At 47.4% G+C, this 20,073-nt stretch overlaps 1 protein-coding gene across 8 annotated transcripts in view; it reads right to left on the bottom strand.

The window, feature by feature from the left end:
* NAV1 (neuron navigator 1) overlaps positions 1 to 20,073 on the bottom strand; it is a 409,357-nt gene that overhangs the window by 30,938 nt on the left and 358,346 nt on the right. For 7 of the 8 annotated variants that reach the window (XM_053243557.1, XM_053243560.1, XM_053243556.1 and 4 more), the window contains 11 exons: positions 17,071 to 17,209; positions 16,043 to 16,340; positions 14,182 to 14,872; positions 12,679 to 13,128; positions 10,233 to 10,378; positions 7,370 to 7,540; positions 6,018 to 6,070; positions 5,622 to 5,645; positions 5,434 to 5,511; positions 3,682 to 3,765; positions 535 to 646 (listed from right to left, as the gene is read on the bottom strand). In XM_053243557.1, coding sequence (XP_053099532.1) covers positions 535 to 646; positions 3,682 to 3,765; positions 5,434 to 5,511; positions 5,622 to 5,645; positions 6,018 to 6,070; positions 7,370 to 7,540; positions 10,233 to 10,378; positions 12,679 to 13,128; positions 14,182 to 14,872; positions 16,043 to 16,340; positions 17,071 to 17,209 — 2,246 coding nt within the window. The remainder of the gene's footprint in view (positions 1 to 534; positions 647 to 3,681; positions 3,766 to 5,433; positions 5,512 to 5,621; positions 5,646 to 6,017; positions 6,071 to 7,369; positions 7,541 to 10,232; positions 10,379 to 12,678; positions 13,129 to 14,181; positions 14,873 to 16,042; positions 16,341 to 17,070; positions 17,210 to 20,073) is intronic. The other variant, XM_053243559.1, reaches the window with a different exon arrangement.

Here is a 20,073-nt window from a genome sequence, read left to right as displayed (position 1 = left end):
CCTGGCAACAGTTCAACCGAGAAGGGGGCATGCAAGCCCAATAAGAGAAGGGACATAGTCTGAGGACCAGAAGGATAAGTTCTAGAGATCTAATGGAAGTAGGACTTTGCCCCTTCAGTGGACTCCCATCCACCATATATTTTTATAGACCACCCAGAGCCTTTAGATGGGGTGGTCTATAAATGTAATTTAAAAATAAATAAATATAAAGGTCAAAAGATAAAAGCAAGGTCAGAGATGGAGAGCTTGATGATGACCTAAGTTCCATCTGGCTAGGAAAAGCACACCCAGTCCAAAGTCTGTCTCCAGCTTCAGAATGCGTTGGGAAGAAAAATCATCCCACCCTGTAGGGGCCTAGCTCGTGATCAATCTCCCAGCCTTCGAACCCATTCTTAACTGACACATGATTGGCAGTGTGCCCAGCTCCCAAATTAGGGAGGTTTGAGGAGTATACTCGTGTGAAATAGGGGCCGTAACCCAGAATTTGGCTTTTAAAAAGCCAATTTGGCAACATGTGCTGAAGGCTGTGTTCACCTTTAGGTGTGATGTCAGTTCCATTCAGGGCGCCCTGGATAACAGCCTGGGCTTCAGAGTTCTTCTTCTTCAAAAAATCAATTGTCTCCCGCAAATCCAGAAGCTCAGTGTCCTAAAAGATGAAGGGCTGATTAAAACCTTGAGTTTTATCATTTCAGTCACTGTTTTGTTGCAAACATATCTTAGGGGAGAATGGGCAGAAGAAAACATAAGCATGTATAATGCACACAGTTCTCAACTGCGGATGAGAGGAGGCAGACTGGCAATCACTTGAGCCTCATCATAATGAACTTTTTTTTTTTTTTTAGTAAATTAGACATAGTTATCATGATGATGGATGTAAACAAAGTTTGCTTAGCTTGGGTTTGGAGAAGAATTCTTGGGGCTTGGAAAAGTCCCTCAAAGGAGGGAAAAGCCAAAGTTTTTCTGAGCTCGGAGAAGTTCAACATCCTCTCCCCTGCCACCCACCCTGTGACCTCCCCACCACTTTTCCTTAATAGGTAGCAACGGCTACCACGTCCCCTAGAGTGGTTTGGAGTTCGTGGTGTTTTTTTGTTCATTATACATCTGTCATTAAAATGGAGGGCTGGGGGAGGGAGAAAGAGGACTGGTTTGCACAAGACTTTAATAGCTTAAAAGTAAGTATTCTGGGGGAGGGATTACAGATGAAGAGACATGCAGGCTGTAAGATTAAAGAAGGACACCAGCAAACTGATCTCTTATTGGAGAAGAATTTTAGGAGTTCAAAGAGCCCACTTCAAAAGAGAGGCTCTTTGATCCCCCATATTCTTCTCCGCTTGGAGAGGCTCTCCCCTCGTTTATTTATTGCTCCCTGGTCACCAGTGAGGAGAGTGGAGGCGACAGTGACAGTTCTTTCCCTTCTCTCCCCACCCTTGTTTTCCTGGCAAGCTGTGAAGCAGAGCAGCAGAAGCAACAGCAGCAGGACAAGGACTGGGAGGACTTCTTCTCCCGCAAGCCTTGTCATCCCAGCATACGGCTCCTCAGTGTGTGTGCCAAGAATAAAAGCAACTTTACAATGGCTGTTGGGACTTCTTGTCTTTAAAAGGGCTAATGCAATGGCTTTGCAGTGCATCAGGAAAACAGGTGGATGGAAGAAAACCTCCCTTGTCTGTCTCCATCACTACCACTTGTCCCAATGCTGCTCCAGGGCCCCACAAGGAAAAGAAGGTGAGATGGTGTTTGAGGGTAAGGGCTGGCATGCTGGGAAATTACCAGACTTTGAACTGGCTTGGAAAATGACCAGATGGTGTTTTTTTTTTAAAGACTGGACTATTTCTAAGCTAAGTCAACGTGAACAGAAAAGAACTCACCTACCTCTAGTGAAAAAAACTCCCCTCCCTGCTTTATATGAAGATGTTTCAGGAGGAAATCAAGGAAAACAGAACATGCTTTTTGTTTTCCACTATCCAAAACCACCACCACTCCACTCACACGATATAGCACTGAAATGTTTAGGTTCAGGGCTTGCACCCAGTCCCAGGGACCGAACCCTCTAATTTTTTTTTAAAAAAATAATAATTTTAAAAAACATCTTTTAATAACTATTTTATTCTATTGTTTTTATTGTTATGTATTTTAATTTGTGACTTCTAAATATTTTAAATTTTGTACACCACCTGGAGATGTACATATCAGGCGGTATAGAAATATGATAGATAGATAGATAGATAGATAGATAGATAGATAGATAGATAGATAGACAGACAGACAAATAATCCTATACTAGCTGACCGGGCCCAAAGCATCTGTGCCCCTAATTCTCCCTGTCTCTCCGCACCATCTTCATTTCATTCTCCCCCCACTTCAGCCCCATTATGTCCCCTCCCCTCCCCCAGCCCCAGTTAGTTCTCCTCTGGCCGCCGTTTCTCCTCCCCACCCAGCGGCCAGCTGGCCTGGCCACCGCTTCTCCTCCCGGCCTGCTCATTCCCCTGGCCAGCAGTTTCTTTCCACCCATCCCCATTGCTAATTGGCAGCTGCTTGCAAACTCTTGTGAGAGCTGCCACACATGGGATTAGTGATGGGTATGTCTTAGATAAATATATATAAAGAAGAAGATAGCACAGCAGGAAATGGCCTCGAATGGGGGCGGGGGAGGAAAAAATGTTGTTGCCTTTTCCTGCCCTGAAATTACCCCCACTCCTGCCCCCCCCCCCCAGTCTGAACAGCACTACAAGCCACCTACTTCAGGTTGACTGGAGCCCTCTCGTTAAGGGCTGCAGATACACTGCAGATACATCTTGAGTACCACTTCTTCCTCAGGTTTCTCTTCACCTTCTCCGCTCTCTCCCCTTCCCCCTCCAACTGTCCCCAACTGAACTCCTCCCCCCAGCTCTTTTCCACGTTCTGTGCCCTTCCCTCCAGAGCCCCAGTGCTCTCATAGGCGTAGGCATTACACATTTAGGCATTTATATTTTGCATTTATGTACCACCTCTTTGTTTGGCAGTGGGAGAAGCATTCAAGGCAGCTTACAGTTTAAATACAGGACACAAAAATTATAGCAGGCCAAATAACGAAAGAGTGGATGGCATTAAGCTTTTGGTTTGGTGCTCTTCTCTCCCGCCTTTCCTTCAGGGCACACAGGACTTAGGAAGGAATAAGAAGAGGGTCTGCTCAACAGTCCACTCAGGCTAGCAATGGCTACACTTGCGGATGGCCAACGTCCCCAGGTCTGGGCTTCCCTTCTTCTGCCTCCCCCTCTGCACACATGGCGGTGTCTCACCTCAAATACATGGCGAAAGCATTTGGGGTCCTCCATTACTGAAATTTCTGGCATGACTATACAGGCATTTAAAAGAAAGGCCTACTCACTCTCTCACGCACAAACACACACGTGCATTCACACTTGCTGCTGTAGGATTATTATAAATCAGTCTTTATTACAGTCTTTGGCCAGCATAAAGTAAAATACATTAAAACAGCATATAAGTTTACTTGTTGGGACTAGTTGCCTTGTAATGTTACCTGCAGAGTTTTAAGCCATTCTATTCAGTGGACACCCAACAGGATGGATCAGAGAACTGATTGCTATATGGTGGGACAGAGAGGGGAAGAAAGGCAGTAGATTCTGTGACCTGGTCTTTCGGTACATAGATGTCCCAGTGCTGCTTCTCCTCTACAGTACTCACCTTCTCTTCTGCAGTGTCTGCAAGATGTCGGAGACGGGATGTCATGTTTACCAGGCTCTGTTCAAAGGCAGCTACTAAATTAGCCTGGAAAAGGAAAAAGCATCAAGAGTCACATCCCAGCATGAAGAAGCAATCATATAAAGAAACACGGCATGATATTGCACAAAATGCTGCAAGTTCCTAGTTAAATCAACTAATCTGATCAGAGATTATAGTCCTACAGGAGACATATATGGTAAGAAAGCAAGGGTTGAGAGACACACTTAAAAGCCCAGCTTTACCGTTCATTACTATGGGGCAGGTGCCCTTAGGAGTATGAATCTGGTAAGGGGAGGCAGATTTCCAGAGAAAGATAATATTTCTGAGGCAGGTGGCCTTTTCTCCCTGCTCCAGCCAAGACTTATTGGCAGGTTAAATACTGCCCAGCAGAGGACCCTTTGATCCACATTGGGTCTGTCAGAGTGATCGCTCCCCTACTTGCTCAGAAAAGAGAGGCTGCTGTATTCCAATGGAATTTTCCTATGCATGGCTTTTGCAGAGCAGGGATCAGAGATGCCTGGTCCCATTTCTGTTTCTAATGCCAGTGTCGGATAAGTGCTTTGTGTCCTGACAAATCTCTGCACAAAGCAACACACTGCATGCAAGGATATATGACTGCATGCAAAGATTTCCATCCATTATGCAGAAGAGCAGGTGGTTGATTCTGGGGGGCAAAAGGTAGAAACAATTTAGGAGGGGTCATCAGCTTCAGTGGCACAGCAGAGAAGCAGCTGGCCTAGGGAGCAGCAATGGTAAACCACTCCTGTATTCTACCAAGAAAACGACATGGTTCTGTGGTTGCCAGGATTCGACACAGATTCCACGACACAATCCTTCCTTTCATCCTCAATACGTTTGAGAAATACTGCATGACCAAAACCATAAGTGCCCACAAGAGGGTGCTCCTGTTCCATGTTGAATAGAGAAAAGCCAATTCTGTCCCCACTCCTCAATTTTCTATGGTCATTTCCTGCAAGACAATCAAGGACAGAGTTCTGGACTGCATGGACGCCGCAGTTGTTCAATAGGGCACCGTTGCAGGCAGATGTCAGAATCTCATCTTCTGTCTCACACAGAATACATTTCAAAGGATCAGCACTGGGGAAGGTAAGCCTGCAAATCCTTACTTGGATAGGGCTGCTGACATTTGCAAGGCTGAAGTGCAGTTTTGCCCAGCAAGCCATCTTTCCTCACAGCGTTCTCAGCCACTGTCTCAGTTCCACCCAACACCTTCTAGCATTTCTTGGTCTTCCCCTCTGTAGCGTTTCCGCTGGCTGACATTCTGCACAGTGAAACCTTTGCACTGCACACTTAAAAGGCAGTCCAGGGCTGTTGCAGAGACAGGTTGTTGCCCACCTGCACATGGGCACTTCTGCAGTGCTTCTTCCATTGGGAACAACCGAAGGAGCAAGACACAAGGGCCCACATGCTGTTTTAAGGCATTTTGCAGCAGCCCTTGGGCTGCCTTTTGCATGTGCAGCAGTCCTGGTGGCTTGCTAACACTGCGGATTCACTGCAAAGCATGTCAGCCACTGATTTCCCTACACTGCATAATTACTTCTGAATACAAAAGCAATGGTCAGTACAGAACCTGCCTGGACTCAAATTCAAATCCAGCGCATAGATTGGAGCATCCATTCTTATTAACATAATAAAATAGGTTAAATAAGATAAATAAACTTATGCCAACTCTGAGGAAACAAGGCAACTCACATTGGCTGAGAGCTGGGATGTCAGGGTGGCCACTTTCTCCTGGGAGGACTCCAACTCACGCCGCAGTTTGCGGATTTGCTGCAGGAAAAAGAAGAGGAGGGGAGGAAGGTCAGGGTGCAGAAAGGCCCTTTGCTCTCCACCGACAGTCAAGAGCAATGCAGGGGAGGAAAGAGAGGATCTTACTGTACCTCAGACTGCATCCTCTCCTCAGCCTGGCAGCACATGATGGGGCAGAGGAGAGACAGAGAGGCAGGCAGTTAGGGTATATAAGTAGAGCAGAGGCATTCACAGGCAAAGACAGCACAGGTGAACAACAGCCATGCACAGAACCGGCCCCAGCATGGCACTCTTTCCAGCCCCCACATTACCCTTCTCATCGCAACATCGTGCAACTTATTGTTCCATGCCGCGCCCCCCTCCGCCCCGCTAGAAGACCAGCATGCCAAGCCCTGCATCTGCTGCCCCCCACCCCACTCTGCCTGAAAAGACTGTAGCAGGAGATCTCCCTAGGAAAGCCTGCTAGGATGCAGCACAGAGAAAGCAAAGGGTAGGACAGGCTGGCTGATGAAGGGAACAGAGCTTACGGAGGAGTAAGTGGAGGAAGCACTGGACGCCAGGGACAGCACGGATCCATGAACTGCAATAAGACAGAGAGAGACATGTGTCACCGGGCATCCCCTGGCCACGGAAGGGAGAGCAGCCGGTCAGCAAAGAGCCTTGGGAGGATGAGCGCGCACAGGGGGTGAGGAGAGGGGGACCCAGAGGGCAGGTGTGTGCAGAGGGGTGGGACCATCACACCAAGAGCATCCGGAATTAATACGAGGGTTCTCTTGATGACTAGTGCAGGAAACCTAGAGGTTCAGAAGAACATTTAGTCCTGGGAGAAGCTAGCCATATCCCTTTGCTTGTGAATGCTTGGGATGATTTAAATTCCCTACAATGAAGGATCATTCATCCCAGCATGAAGAGGGAAAACTTCATAGGAACACTGGAAGCTGCCATAAACCAGTGTTCTTCATTTTAAGGCCCAGGGGCCAGTGGAGGCCCCCGTCAACCCTAAGTGCAACTCCCTGACTGACTCTTTATTGGGCCTGTGTGAAACTTCAGCCAAAGCTGAATACTCTGCATAAGCCCCCCACCCCACCCCCACCGGCCCCTTGTGGAGACAACTAGTCCACTGTGCAGCCGTGCTCTGCTTCACCCAGCACCGTAGGGCTCCTTTAAGGGAAACGGAGCCCTCTTGAGCCCCTGCACCATCTTGGGAGGTGTGCACAGAGTTGCTGGGAAGTCTAGCCTTTCTCAGCAGTTTCCTCTTACGAAAGGGCTCCGCTTATCTTAACGGGTCCTCCCAGCACTGAGAAAAGTGCCAGCATAGTGGGAAAGGGCTCCCACATTGGAACCTTTTTGCCAAAGTGACCCCTTCTTGATCAACAGTAAGGATCACGGCCTTTTACCGAGTCAGTCCATTGATCCACCTAGCTCAGTACTGCCTGCTACACTGCCTGGCAGCGGCTCTGCAAGGGTTCCAGACAGGAGTCTTTCCCAGTCCTATCTGGAGATGCTGCCAGGGATTGAACCCGGGACTCTTTGCAGGCAAGGCAGATGCTCCTCTGCCACCGAGCAATGGTCCCATCCCTGGCAGCACAGCCTCCTGAGTTGGCCGTTTATTGCTCTATGCAACGTGAATGCTTCCTTAGTGCTGGCCAACGTGCAGGAGGGAGAAAGCAATGTTGCAGAGGCGCCCGGTTCACCTACTCACACCTTCCATCTCTGCCGAATCATGTTGCTGCCCTACTGCAAGAAACCTTTTCAGAGCTGCACTGGCCACCTGCCAAGATATCCTGAGCTGCTCGGGAGATGCCCTCATGAGAATTCACGGGATCCCTCCCACCGCAGAGGAAAACCTTGCCCTCCGGGCTGGGTGCAGGGCTCTCACCATCATCCACAGGGTCGCGGAAGGAGCCCGAGCGGATCATGCCCTTGGGCCGGTCTGCCAAGGAGAGGGTGCTGCCCATAGGGGAGGCGTTGTACAGCTCAAAGGTGGAGTCATGAGTGGGAATGCTGTTGGAGCGGGTGATCCTCGGGGTGTTGGTTGCCGTGGGACTCACTGCAGGAGAAGGGGGCAGGGGAGGAGAGGATGGTCAGAGCAGCTCGGAGCCAGGGACAGGGTCTAGGCAAGAGGGTGCATCACGCAGGAGGGATGTGCACGGGACCGGCAACTGCCAGTTCAAAGGTGTGTGTGTGTGAGGGGGAGGGGTAGCTTTAAGGACTGGGAAGGGTCCTCTTACCCCCCCTGCTGGCGCTGTGCTTTAAAACAGTGCTGAAGGGGTGGCAGCACACCTCCTTGCTGACCTGGAAGAACCCAGAAGTGCACAGTGCGCATGTATGAGAGTGACGGGAGCACAACATGCGCACATGAGCTGGGCACTTCCAGGTACTTCTGGTCTGCCATGCACCAAGGAGCTACGCTGCCACCCTGCGGGACCGTCTTAAAGTACAGAGCCAACGGGGGGAGGACATGGGGGGGGAGAGCACCCTTCCCGGTCCTTAAAGCTACCCACCCCCCGACCTTTGAACTGGTCGAACCAGTTCGTGAACATCCCTACCACACATGGGGGATTCCTTAAAAACAGCCAAGGTGGAGATATAAGGAAAGGACTACTATGTACGCACCACATCTTACATATGAACCTGTTGGCATCTGTGTCACTATAGCAAGTCCATGACTAAAGCTGCTGGGAGCATCTTGGGAACAGCAAATAGTCCATACGTAACATCTGTCCCTCTCTCACTCTGACATAAATAGAGAACTCACACTGGCTCAGTCTTCCCCACACAGATACTGGGGGTGCTCAGTATAGTTTAATCCCCTCCAAAGACAGGAGAAATCAAGACTAAATCTACTATATTAAAAAAAAGTAAATACTAGAATGGAAAGACATAAAAGGTGCATCAATATTCTAATACATGTTCAGGAAAATTCCGGACTGTTTATATGTGCTTTATATTCACTGACCTTTAAAAGTTTATCCCTTATTTTATTTATATACTGCCCATCCCAGAAGGGCACAGGGCAGTCCACATCCAAAACTGAAACTATTAAAATGTAACATAAAACAAAAGCAGTTAGAATATTAACATAAAACTCAATTTCTAAAACTTTAAAAACCAGTTAAATATTATTAAAAACCAGGCTGAAAACAGGAGGAGTCATAGCTCTCTTGAAAGCCTCGGAAGACGATAAGCCTCTTATGCCCATGGAGAGTGTGATCCACAACTTAGGGGTGACAACTGAGAAGGCCTGATCCCAGGTCGCCACGAGATGAACTGGTGGCACCCGAAGACGGATCTCTCCTGATGTTCCTAATGAGTATAGTGGGGGTCTTGCAAGAAAAGGCGCTCTCTCAGGTAACCTAGGCCTAAACCATTCAGGGCTTTAAATGATGATGAGCTGTTTTTAGTCAAAATGCATTGGACTGTCTACCTTTTAAAGTAGATATGAGTCCAAACAGCCTAGCTGCACTTTCACTTTTGCTATTGTCAAAAACCACCTGCATTTTTCCATATGTGCCCTCAAAACTGCATCTGTTTTATGTTTATCTACTTTTTAATGCTATGTAGTGCAGAAAAGGGTTGTTGCTGGTCACATGAGCTAGGAGGGGAGGGCTTAAAGACTATCTATAAAAGGATTCTGCCAAAGTTTTAACTCAGTCAATTTGGGAAGCTTCCTTGACATTGGTTACAGAAGCTCCAGGATTTTACCAATCAATTGCTCCCAAGGCTCAAAAGCTTCCCTGCGTGATGCCCTCTTGGTTAGTTCAGGGACTAAGCAATTCCCTGGAGCCTTAAAGATCAGCCTTTGGGTGTTCTACCACAGTTCTGCCTGAGATGTGATTAGTGTCCTGAATTTGAATCCTGTCCGACCAAAAGGATGAAATATTGAATGAAATGGCATATGGGAAAATGCAGCTGCTTTCTGACAATAACAAAAATGAATCAAACAGACTGGGCTCATCTCAACTTTAATATGTATGTGCATCCACACAATTTTTCTTTGTCTCTGGGACTTTTACATAGCTCTGTCAAGCTGTCATTAGCACCCACAACTTGGGTGAAAAGTAGAAAAATGTTTGGCTTTTTGCAGATTTGTTTATTTGTTTGGTGAAAGGTCCTCCCGCACTAAACATGCAAATTACAACATTAAAATCAAAACTCATAAAAATTCAGGTCAGCTCTGCAGTGAAATACTAACACACCTTGGTGTGTTTCCACTCTAGTTTTTCCTATTTGCAAATGTACTACAGCCAGTGAAATCACCCTGGGTCAGCAAGATATCTACATGAATCTTTTTTCCCCTGGTGCTCTTATCACTATTGTCCCTGGAGATAACCAGTTGGGTCTAGGGATGTTACATCACCATCCAGTATGACCTGGCTTCTGGTGTCACTAATGTGTCACATTTCCATCAAGAACAGCAGCAGGCAAGACCCATGAGAAGGACAAAACAGATGTGCTCATTTCTGTCATGATACCTAAAGTCATATCAGGCAGTGTGGTGATGGAAGTCCATCTTTCACGTTTTACACTCCATCTCCCCGGGTGATATTATAAGCTACCTCCAGGGCACCCCTCAAGGTGTCCTTTCGATATGGCATTTTCTTTAGACTCTGGGCAAGTTGGCAATATTTTTTTGGAAGGAAGAAAATCAATGGCTTCAGTTGGATTGCACTGATTCAGAACTATCGTGCCCTCTGCCGCAAGCATCCTCTTGCAGGAAAAAAGGAGTAAAGAGAACTAACCAATATTAGTGAGTGGAGCCTTTCCAGCCAACGGCATGGAGACAGCAGGAGAAGGCAGCTCGGACTGATCATCTGATTCCTGTAGCCCTCCAGTGGTGTGGGAGTGCCGCCTCTCCTTGGCTTCTTCCTGGGACTGGATTTGATACCTGCCAAAACCAAGGGAAAGAGGTGTAAAGCGAGACCAGTTTGGATGCAGATTGGTAGTACTTTGGAAGGAGAGAGCCATAAAGGATCTGTGGTGGGTGAGCCTTAACAAGTTTCCTCTCCTATGTTCAAGATGTTAAACAGAGAGATTCTGATTATGATGCAAATCTTATCAGGTTTCCTGGTCCAAGCCCTGGTTTAACAATCAGAACTATATCTTTACAACTGTTGGGAGATTGTTGAATAACACGTCTCTGTTCTACTTGTGGAAAAGAATAAGGACCAACTTTTCCTGATTCTAACCCTCTTAAGTTCCCCAGTACCGTATATAAAGGTAAAGTTTGCCATCAAGTTGATTTCGACTCCTGGTGCCCACAGAGCCCTGTGGTTTTCTTTTGGTAGAATATGGGAGGGGTTTACCATTGCCTCCTCCCTCACAGTATGAGATAATGGCCTTTCAACATCTTCCTATATCACTGTTGCCCAATATAGTAGCAGCGGGGATTCGAACCGGCAGCCTTCTGCTTGTTAGTCAAGCATTTCCCCACTGCACCACTTCATGAGAGGGTTTAAATGTGGAACATAACCTTTTCATTCAAAATGGCCAATTTGAAGTACCGTACAAGTTATAACTCCAAAAACATTTGGAATGTCACTGTTTGCAAATGACCTCGAAGCACCTAATCTATAGCAATGGTGATGCTGAAGAAATATGGACCACTGGAAGCCTACTACATCCCTCAGAACTTTCTAAAAGAAGAGCAGCATACCTTCATCAGGATGCAAGGCATGCCTCCCAAGTGAAATCAATGTGGGGCGGGGGGGGGGGGACAACTTAAGTCAGTGAATGCATTTCACACCAGCAAATATTTGAAAGTGGCCCTAAAAATCAGTAGAGACTAAAGCAAAAATTGTAGCTCTACAAATCCTGCACAGGATTTTATTCCACTCTATATTATTTATTAATTGTGGGTTCTGCTTTGTTGCTTTTAAAACAAATGCTATCGCAGCCATTAGAAATAAAAATAAGGTCAATATAGTTCATACAAAATGGCTCTTACAGGGGCTTCTGCTCTGCATAGGTGGGACAGCTGTGCCTGCCCTCTGACAGATGTGATCAAGCAACAGAACCAAGAAGTGAGGAAATATCGCCAGACCTCCACTCTAATTTGGAACGACTGAAACTGGGTGGGGCACTTTGTAAACTAACACTTAGCTTGGTCTCACAACCATAAACTAGGTAGGACAAGCGTCCTACCAAGCTTCGGGAGTTGGGTGCGCTCCTGATTTTTGATTGTGTGCAAGTAAAAACCTAGGTAGGAGGAGGGAGAAGTTATTGTGTGGGAATCTCATGCTGGGTAGGGTGGTGCCATCCTACCTAGCACCTGTACCCATCTGTTTAATGAGTTGAAGAAAAGCTGTCCTACCCAGCCCAAGGCTCCCACATGATCACTTCCCCCTCTTACCATCTAGATTTTGGCTAGCACACGATCAAAGATCAGGGGCATGCACAGCTTCTGAACCTGGGTAGGATGCTTGTCCTGCTGAAATTACGACTGTGAGAACCAGCCTACATAGGTAGTCCATTTTCTATGGAATCCTAAATCTTTAGTGCTGAAGAATTTCAAGTTCCCTGAGTAAGCAGATGATAAACAGCATGTTCAGAATTATGCGCAGTGCTTGTTGCTTCAGCTAGCCAAAAGGCAGTTTCTCTGCACAAAAAAGGGTAGGCCATTCCTACCCAATTCCAGGTAACTGATTTCTTTAAAAAAAAAAAAAAAAAACACTGCCAAAAATGTCAAATTGTTATCAACTTGGGGGGGGGATTAGTGGGGGAAGGATGATTACCGTAGTCCCTTCTTGGACAATGTATTCCGGTCACGGTTAGAGCTGCAGGAAGGGAAATGAACAACAGTACTTGTTAATTGTTTGCCCAAGTCCAGCTGTGGCTCCTGATGGGAGATAAACTAGTTGTGAAAGGTTAGGAATGCAGGACATATTGGGCTTCAATGAGAGGGAAGCTTTTATTTGTATCTTGGGTTTAAGTTAAAAAGAGAAGTTTGCATTTGCACCGTTGGTGCCACTGGACCTTTGCCATAGAGAGAGGTACCAGAAGAATGAACTCAAAGATTATGCTGGAGTTTGCATTCCCTGGCAAAGAATGTGCATTGTAATTCCACCCCCATCACCATCTCCCTTCCTGATCACACTGCAAGCATTTCATTACAGGGACAAGGGGTTCCTTTATGAAGAATCCCTTTCCTAAAAGTTACCATCCCATCTAGCTTGAGAAGCATCCTACCTGTCCAGGTGTGAGATCCTGGGACTCCCCGTCCAGGCCATCTCAGTGGGCTCCTCCTCGGCAGGAACAGGAGGGATGGGAGCAGTGGTGGGAGCAGTAGTATTGCCTGCAGAGAAGGCACTGTGCAGGCTCATTGGCATCTGCAGGGATTCCATGCTCCTGTGCAGCCCCGAGAGCTTGGGATACATGCGGGTTTCCTTGGGGATGCTGAAGCCCCCCATGAGCTCCAGGCCCTGGGAGAAACTAGCAGAGTTAATGTTGAGGACTGGTGCAGGGCTTGGCGTGAAGCACGACGTAAGGTGGGAGCCCACTGCAGCCGAGTGTGGCTCCTGCAGCTTGCCACCATGTATCTGGTGGAGCTCACTGGAGGGAGGGAGGTCCAGACTGTTGGAGTTCACCTTGTCCAAGTTGGCCAAAGAAGGGGCTTTCACGTAGCTTTTGGCAGCTGACCTGCAGGGAAGGAGCACAGTGTTAGGGCACAGCTATGAGCAGGGATCTCTGGAGAAGGGAACACCGAGGGTACAGGGACCACTTTGTGTGCCTGTGATCATATCACACATTGGAAACAGGACATGAGAGATCTGTACAGTTTTCGGGGGGGGGGATGAGTTTGTTTTCAAAAGAGCAGGTCTCTAGCTAATGGAACTACAGAACCTGGGTGTTTTTTTAGTACAGAATTCTAAATATGCACGCACACACACGCTCCTGAGTCACATAGTGACCTTGGAACCCAGAGGAGTACAATTACAAGACACTCCAGCACTGAGGGTAGAGTGGAAGAACCACACAGCGCTTTGGCCTCACAACCGACAGCCACCCTGCTACCCTGTGCACACAAAACTCACATTCATTGTCTGAGGCTCATAATTCTGACTGTGTCCGGGTTATAGTGCTTGGGATCCAGGCTGGCCCCCTGAGCAGAGTTTGTATCTGGACCCCCCTCCCCTACCATCACAGCACCAGTCCCACCTGGAGATCCCTCACTGCCCCAAGTAATTCCAGGGCAAATAAAAAACTTCGGTTGGAGGATGGGGAAGAAATTGTGTGGGAGCCTCACACAGGGTAGGGCAGCACCATCTGACCCAGCACCTGTACCCACCTGTTTAATGAGGTAGGAAGAAAAGCCGAGCTATCCAGTGCAAGATGCCCACATGATCACTTCCCCCTCCTACCTAGGTTTTCGCTAGCACATAATCAAAAATCAGAAGCGGGCACATCTCCTGCAGCTCCCAAAGTTAATTCCAAAGTCAGAGTTCAAGGCCCAACACTCAGCAAGGCTTTGTTGTTATTTCTCTTGGTGCACTGTATAAATAATGGGATTGTTAGGTTTATATTCACCTATATTCCATACTATTTTAATAGCTGCATGCAATCACAAACTCTGGGCCCTGTAAGATGCCAGCAATGACTAGCTTTAAACATACACCATTCATGTCTTCAGGGCAGAGACAGCAGATTTTAAGAGAAGGTGAGCCCTCCTTAAGGTACCAAGTGAGTCCCTACCTGAGTGGTGTTGGCGGCAGCTCAGCCACTTTGGCAGAGGTCTGGTGGCTGCCTTGAGCCTTTGGGGTGCTTTCAGGGGAGCCAATGCTCTTGAGGGAGATGCAGTCGGAGTCCAGGGCCACTGCCTTGGCTTTGGCTTTCTCTTTCTCTCTGTCTGTCTGATTCACGGGCACTGGTGTGCTCCGCCCCGTGCCAATTTTAGAGGGCTCCTTGAGCCGTGACACAGAGATGCCCCCTTTTGTGCTGAGGAGGCTGGGGTCAATGCTGCTGCTGACAGGCCGCGGCCCATTGCGCCCCCCAGTCACACTCATGGAGCTAGATTTGGCTGGGCGTGGCAGGCTCCGGTACTGGATGTTGGTGCGGGCCCCAGGGGCCATGAAGCCAGGCTCTCCAGCATTAGAGACATCTAAGCTGGTTTTCCTGCCATTGACTGGCTTGACGGGGATGCTGGAGGTCTTCTGAATCTTTCCAAGAGTGGCTGACCCACCAGCTTGCATCACGGTGGCAGTGCCAGTTGCAGGAGGGGGCTTCTTGTAGCCAAAAGAGCCAGAGGTGGTGGTCCGGGTGAGCCCAGAAGGTGGCTTCTTGGCGTCCGAAAGCCGATCTCGGCCAGCATCAGAAGAGGAGCGCTGCAGGCTGGCATTTTTCACAGACAGCTTATTCTTGTCTGTTGCTTTTGCTTCAGGCTTACCTGGTGGAGAAATTTAAAGCATCCAGTCAGGAGATAAAGGTCTGAACAGATACAAGAAAATTTTTTGATGAGAGTATAAGATGATCACAAGTACTCAGGTAGACTAGCCAGTCCTCACACTGAGGTGAGCCCACACTAGTCCACAGTCCATCTGCAGAGCAATAGGAGACCTCAATGGTGAAGTGGATCCCTGCTACCTGAGCAAAGAGGCACCTTCTAAAGTGGTGATTCTTTTCTATTTAGCAGGGGGTGAGCAACTGTTCAGCCCCAGTACAGCATTCCTTCAGTGGTTGTTGCTGGTGTCAACCTAGTGTTTCTTTTCACATTGTGAGCCCTTTGGGGAACAGGGAACTATATTATTTACATTTCCATAAGAACAGCCCAGCTGGATCAGGCCCAAGGCCCATCCAGTCCAGCGTCCTGTTTCACACAGTGGCCCACCAGATGACTCTTGGTTCTGTGAAACCAGTCATCCTGAAAGGGCCAGGGTTTCATGTGCTTACTCTGGAAGGCTCTTCCTGATATACAAATACAGGATCCACAGAAGTCTCAAGGGACCACTGAACTGAGCTCTGGAAACAGGTGAACTAGAAGAACATAAGGCCCAAGGCCTATCCAGTCCAGCATCCTGTTTCACACAAGAGCTCACCAGATGCCTCCGAGAAGCCCACAGGCAAGAGGTGAGGGTATGCCCTCTCTCTTGCTGTTGCTCCCTGCAACTGGTATTTAGAGGCATCTTGGAGGTTGCCTATAGCCACCAGACTAGTAGCCAATGATAGTCCTCTAGGTTTGACACTCAAGATGAATGGCAAGCAGACAAGTGGCCACAGCCCTGCTGACAACAGTTAGTGAGGAGCTGTACCTCCATGATGTACAGTAAATTCAGAATCATGTGCGTGCATAGTGGACAAGGGGGCAATTTTCAGCTATCCTCCCTCTCCCTGTGAAGTAGGTCCCCGAGGACTGCATGACCTTCAGGAACCTATTTCTGATTTGTAGGGAGTACTTCCAGAGGGATCAGCAAATCCCTCCCCCAGAGGCCCCCCCCCCAAAAAAAACCCAGCATCACTTTGCATTGCTAAACACTGTGGAGATGGTTTGCATATTGCACCACTGCACTGTTAGTCAGGACATCAACCATTATGTCTCCACTTCCTGTTCGAACCTCACCTGCCACTTTAAGAGTCTGGGCTGTATGTGTAATTGGGGAAGTCACAGCCACAGGTGGTGTCTTGCCCTTCTTCAAAGATCCAGGAGGGCCCAAACTGATTGGCTTTTTCAGCTCCCCGCCTTTGGCAGGAGCCTCATCGCAGCTTTCAGAGCGCTCCCGCCGCCACTTGGAGGAACTGTGCTCCATTTTCAGACTCCCGCTGTCATAATCCATCTTCTTCTGAGCCTTTTCCTCTGGCTCTCCGTACCAGTTTAACCCACTCTCCGCCAGTGAGCGCTTCTCTGAGTCTGTCCGCAGCTAGAGGAAAGACACCAATGGAAAGATAGTCAGCTTGGTACCTCAGCCTTTCTACTCATGGATGCACCACAGCCCTCTTTCAAATGATCAAAGCTCCCAAACGGCTGCAGTACACACCAGTTTCACAAATGAAAGAAAAACCACTCCTTTAGTTCCAAATCAGAAGTCCCTACTGGAACGTGCTCCCTTCTGAAATAAGAGCATCTCCTTCTCTATTTGCTTTTAGGAGGTCCCTGAAGACGTACCTTTTTCCCCAGGCTTTTAATTAAAATATAATTTTAATGTGTTTTTATTTATTGAGATTTTATCTGTTTTATGAATTTTAACTGTTTTATATTGTTGTATGTTTTAATTTGTACACCGCCTGGAGATTTCTATATCAGGCGGTATAAAAGTACAATGAATGAATGAATGAATGAATACTGCATCAGGGACAAAACACAGGGCAGAATGAACGAATACTGCATCAGGGTCAGAACACAGGGACAGAACACTAAATACTCTGGAACATCGTTAAATCTCCTTGGGCTTTGGTTTCCACTACTGTGACTTAAAGTGAAATGTAGCACCAGGAGTCTCTCTCTTCCCCCTGATAAACTAGCATGAGCTTTATGGAAAGGCAATCCCTTTCCTAGACTTCATTCAGCAACTTTCTCCAGTACCAAGTCTGCTAGAATGGCATGAAAACATGCAGGCATCTCTGGGTATCCCAAGTGCTTGGCCTACCTACCGCTATGGCGGAGTTCCTGCGGGAAGCCGTCGGGGTGGAAGGCAGGGAATTGAGCGAAGAGCTGGCATTAAATTCTTCTGAGCTGAGGTTATCTGAGGCATCGCTGAGGCCGCTGCTGATGGAACTGCTCTCATCCCAGCTGCAACACATAGGAAACAGCAGTGGTTAGCAAAGAGTTAACATGGAGATGCTATTCAGCAATAGGATCAGACATCCCCACCCATTACAGTCCAGGGATGGAAACAAAGCGTTAGCAGCTATGAAAAATTATTTAATTTCATTTTAATTCCCACCCTATTTTCCAAAACAAAGAAAACAAGGAAGCAGTAAAATTAAATCACAAGAAGATTAAATCCAATTAAAAGTATACTCATTGCAAGCCCAACTTCAGACACTAAATTGTTTGAACAAGAAGATGATTCATGGTTTTGATATATATCCAAGAGTGCATATTCCTGATTATGCAAAACATACTGTGAAGAAGTATGTCTTAGCACCCTTTAACCACCCTGTCTTACTCACAACCATGGTGGTCAAAAAAGTGGCAAAGAGCCATTGTTTTGCTATTCTTTGACCTCCCTCGGTGTAACACTTTGAATGATGTTGGATTATTATTATTTTAATTCCAAAGGCATAATTGTGGTAGAAACAAAAGATCAAAATTTTATTCTGGATTAACTGAACTAGAATAACTACCACTTCTGGATTCTAATGCATGGATGTTAATATAGATTTTAAAAATAGAGAAAAATCCCATCTGAATGTCAACCAGTGTAAACTGAAATGTGCTCAGAAACAGAAACTGGGTTTCACAGCTCAGCTGCGTCTTTCAAAACACAGGCCTAGAAGGGAACAAGCCAGCCAGACCTTGGGGCATCCCAGGAGAAGAATCAGGGACACAGCAAGCATGAGGAATTGCTGCCAACCCTTCCTCATGGGACAGAGGTTCAGGAACACCATGAACAGGAACAAGCTTCTTTCCTATGCGGAGGGTCTGGAAGGAGCAGGTGTTTGGGGAAGGAGCAGGAAACTTTTTTAAAAACAAAAACACAAAAGGCTTCATTCATCTCGTCTGGTGCTCTGCACTTCAAATTCCAAGAAGACTAGCACAGGCAGACTCAAATTATGATAGACCATGAAGTCGCACACACGATCTCTGAGAGTGCCATGGAGGGCAGGAAGGGGGAAAGGCAGGATAGCACCTACCTTCCTTCCCCCACCCCCAAGACAATCCGGCATGGGCCCGATATGCACGGCTTGTGTGCCCACACAACCAGAGCCTTTGAGAGTCATGTGGTGTTCTGGGAGCTGGGGAAATGAGTCCCGGCCTCCAGACACCCCCACAATGCACTGGGTGCTGAATGTGGTGCCCTGAGGGATTCCATCATGAGTCAGGCACTCTAGGTGCCCAGCTCTGTGTCCGCTCAGGCTGCGTGCAGCCAGGTCAACGGTCGGGTAAGAATCCCGGGCTACCTGGGAGGACAGCACCAGGACCAGCCTCAATCCCAGCATTTCACCAGAGCAGCCCTATATCATGCGCTGCCCAAGCCTGGGTAGGGCTGCTCATATGAACAGCCTCCATGTCTGACAGGAGTTCCTTTTAAAACGGTCCAGATGTTTAAACAAACTTGGAGGTCCTGTATGGAAAGGGGCTGTAATGCAGCCCAGTGAAGGAATGTAGGATAGAGGTCATGTGATTACTACAGTACAGTCTACTGAGGACCAGGACTACAGAAGGGTATGCAATAGCATAGATTCTCTCCCCATACACAAAGTTTTTCATGTTCCATGTTATTGATCCAAAATCTGTTCCCCCCCAAAAATAAAAATTCCAGTTCCACAAATTAGTAACACTTATGCCAGTTTGCTCAATTTTACACAAAGTCAATCATCTTGCATTCTTTTTTCCAATCTCATTGTTAGGAGTAAATACACTATTCAAGCTGCCCTACATGTGCAAGTGAGTGGGGCTGGTAAAGGGCTTTTGTAGGCTACCAAAATGTATGTATTTATCTGAAAGGTAGAGAGATGTGCACAAACCAAGCTTTATGCATCTCCCTCATCCTCCCATTGCTATGCAAGTATCTGGGATGTTCAAGCCAATTCTACAGCTCCTTGCTGCTTCCTGACTTTAAGCCTGCCATCATATATAGCGTTGCCAGGTTCTGTGCAGCGGAGACCAGCATTCATCAGCGGATGGCAGGCAGTGAGTCTTATCAGCCTTAATCTGACCCTCAGTGACTCTGGGTGGGCTCTACACTTGCTCACTCAACACCGACTCAACAGAAAGACTTACACGCCTCTCTTTTTCTTACTGCCCCTTATCCAGTTTTATTACTTAGGCTTTTATCTATTCTTGTCTTCTCAGGTCTTTTAATCTTTTTACATCCCTTCCTTTTTATGCCCCCCATCCCTTTTTATACCTTTTCAGGTTTTTATACCCTCATGCTTCTTGTATACTTTCTACTATTTTTATTATTTTTAATATTATTAGGTACCCTAAGTACCGTACCATATGTAATCACCCTGTGTACTTTTTATCTATTCTCACTTTTAATATGTAATCAGCCCTTATACTTTATGCCGGTCTATAACCATAATAAAGATTGATTGATTGAAGCTTCATGCACAGGTTTGGCACCACCAGCAGGAGAGCAAGAGCTTTAAAAGAAAAGAGAGCAGGTTCTTCCCAGCTTTCTGCTGTCACTTCCTGCTGTGGCAGCACTTGGCCCAAGAATCCCCATGCGGTGCCAACATGCACATGGTGCCCGTGCATGCGCAGATGCCATGTGCACGCTGGCACCGTGCTGGGGTTCTTGGTCCAAGTGCCACCACAGCAGGAAGCTGCATGTGGCGGTGGAGAGCAGGTAATGACCTGCTTTCCCCTTTTAATATAAAGATCCTGCTCCCCGCTCCCCTCCCTGCAGTGCCTAACAGGTTCGGACCATTTCGGTGCCAAACCTGTGCATGGTTGGTTCGTGAACATCCCTACTGAAAGGTTGC

This window comes from Hemicordylus capensis, chromosome 4, assembly GCF_027244095.1.
Source record: "Hemicordylus capensis ecotype Gifberg chromosome 4, rHemCap1.1.pri, whole genome shotgun sequence".
Taxonomy (NCBI): domain Eukaryota; kingdom Metazoa; phylum Chordata; class Lepidosauria; order Squamata; family Cordylidae; genus Hemicordylus; species Hemicordylus capensis.
This window is presented reverse-complemented; position numbering and strand designations above follow the sequence as displayed.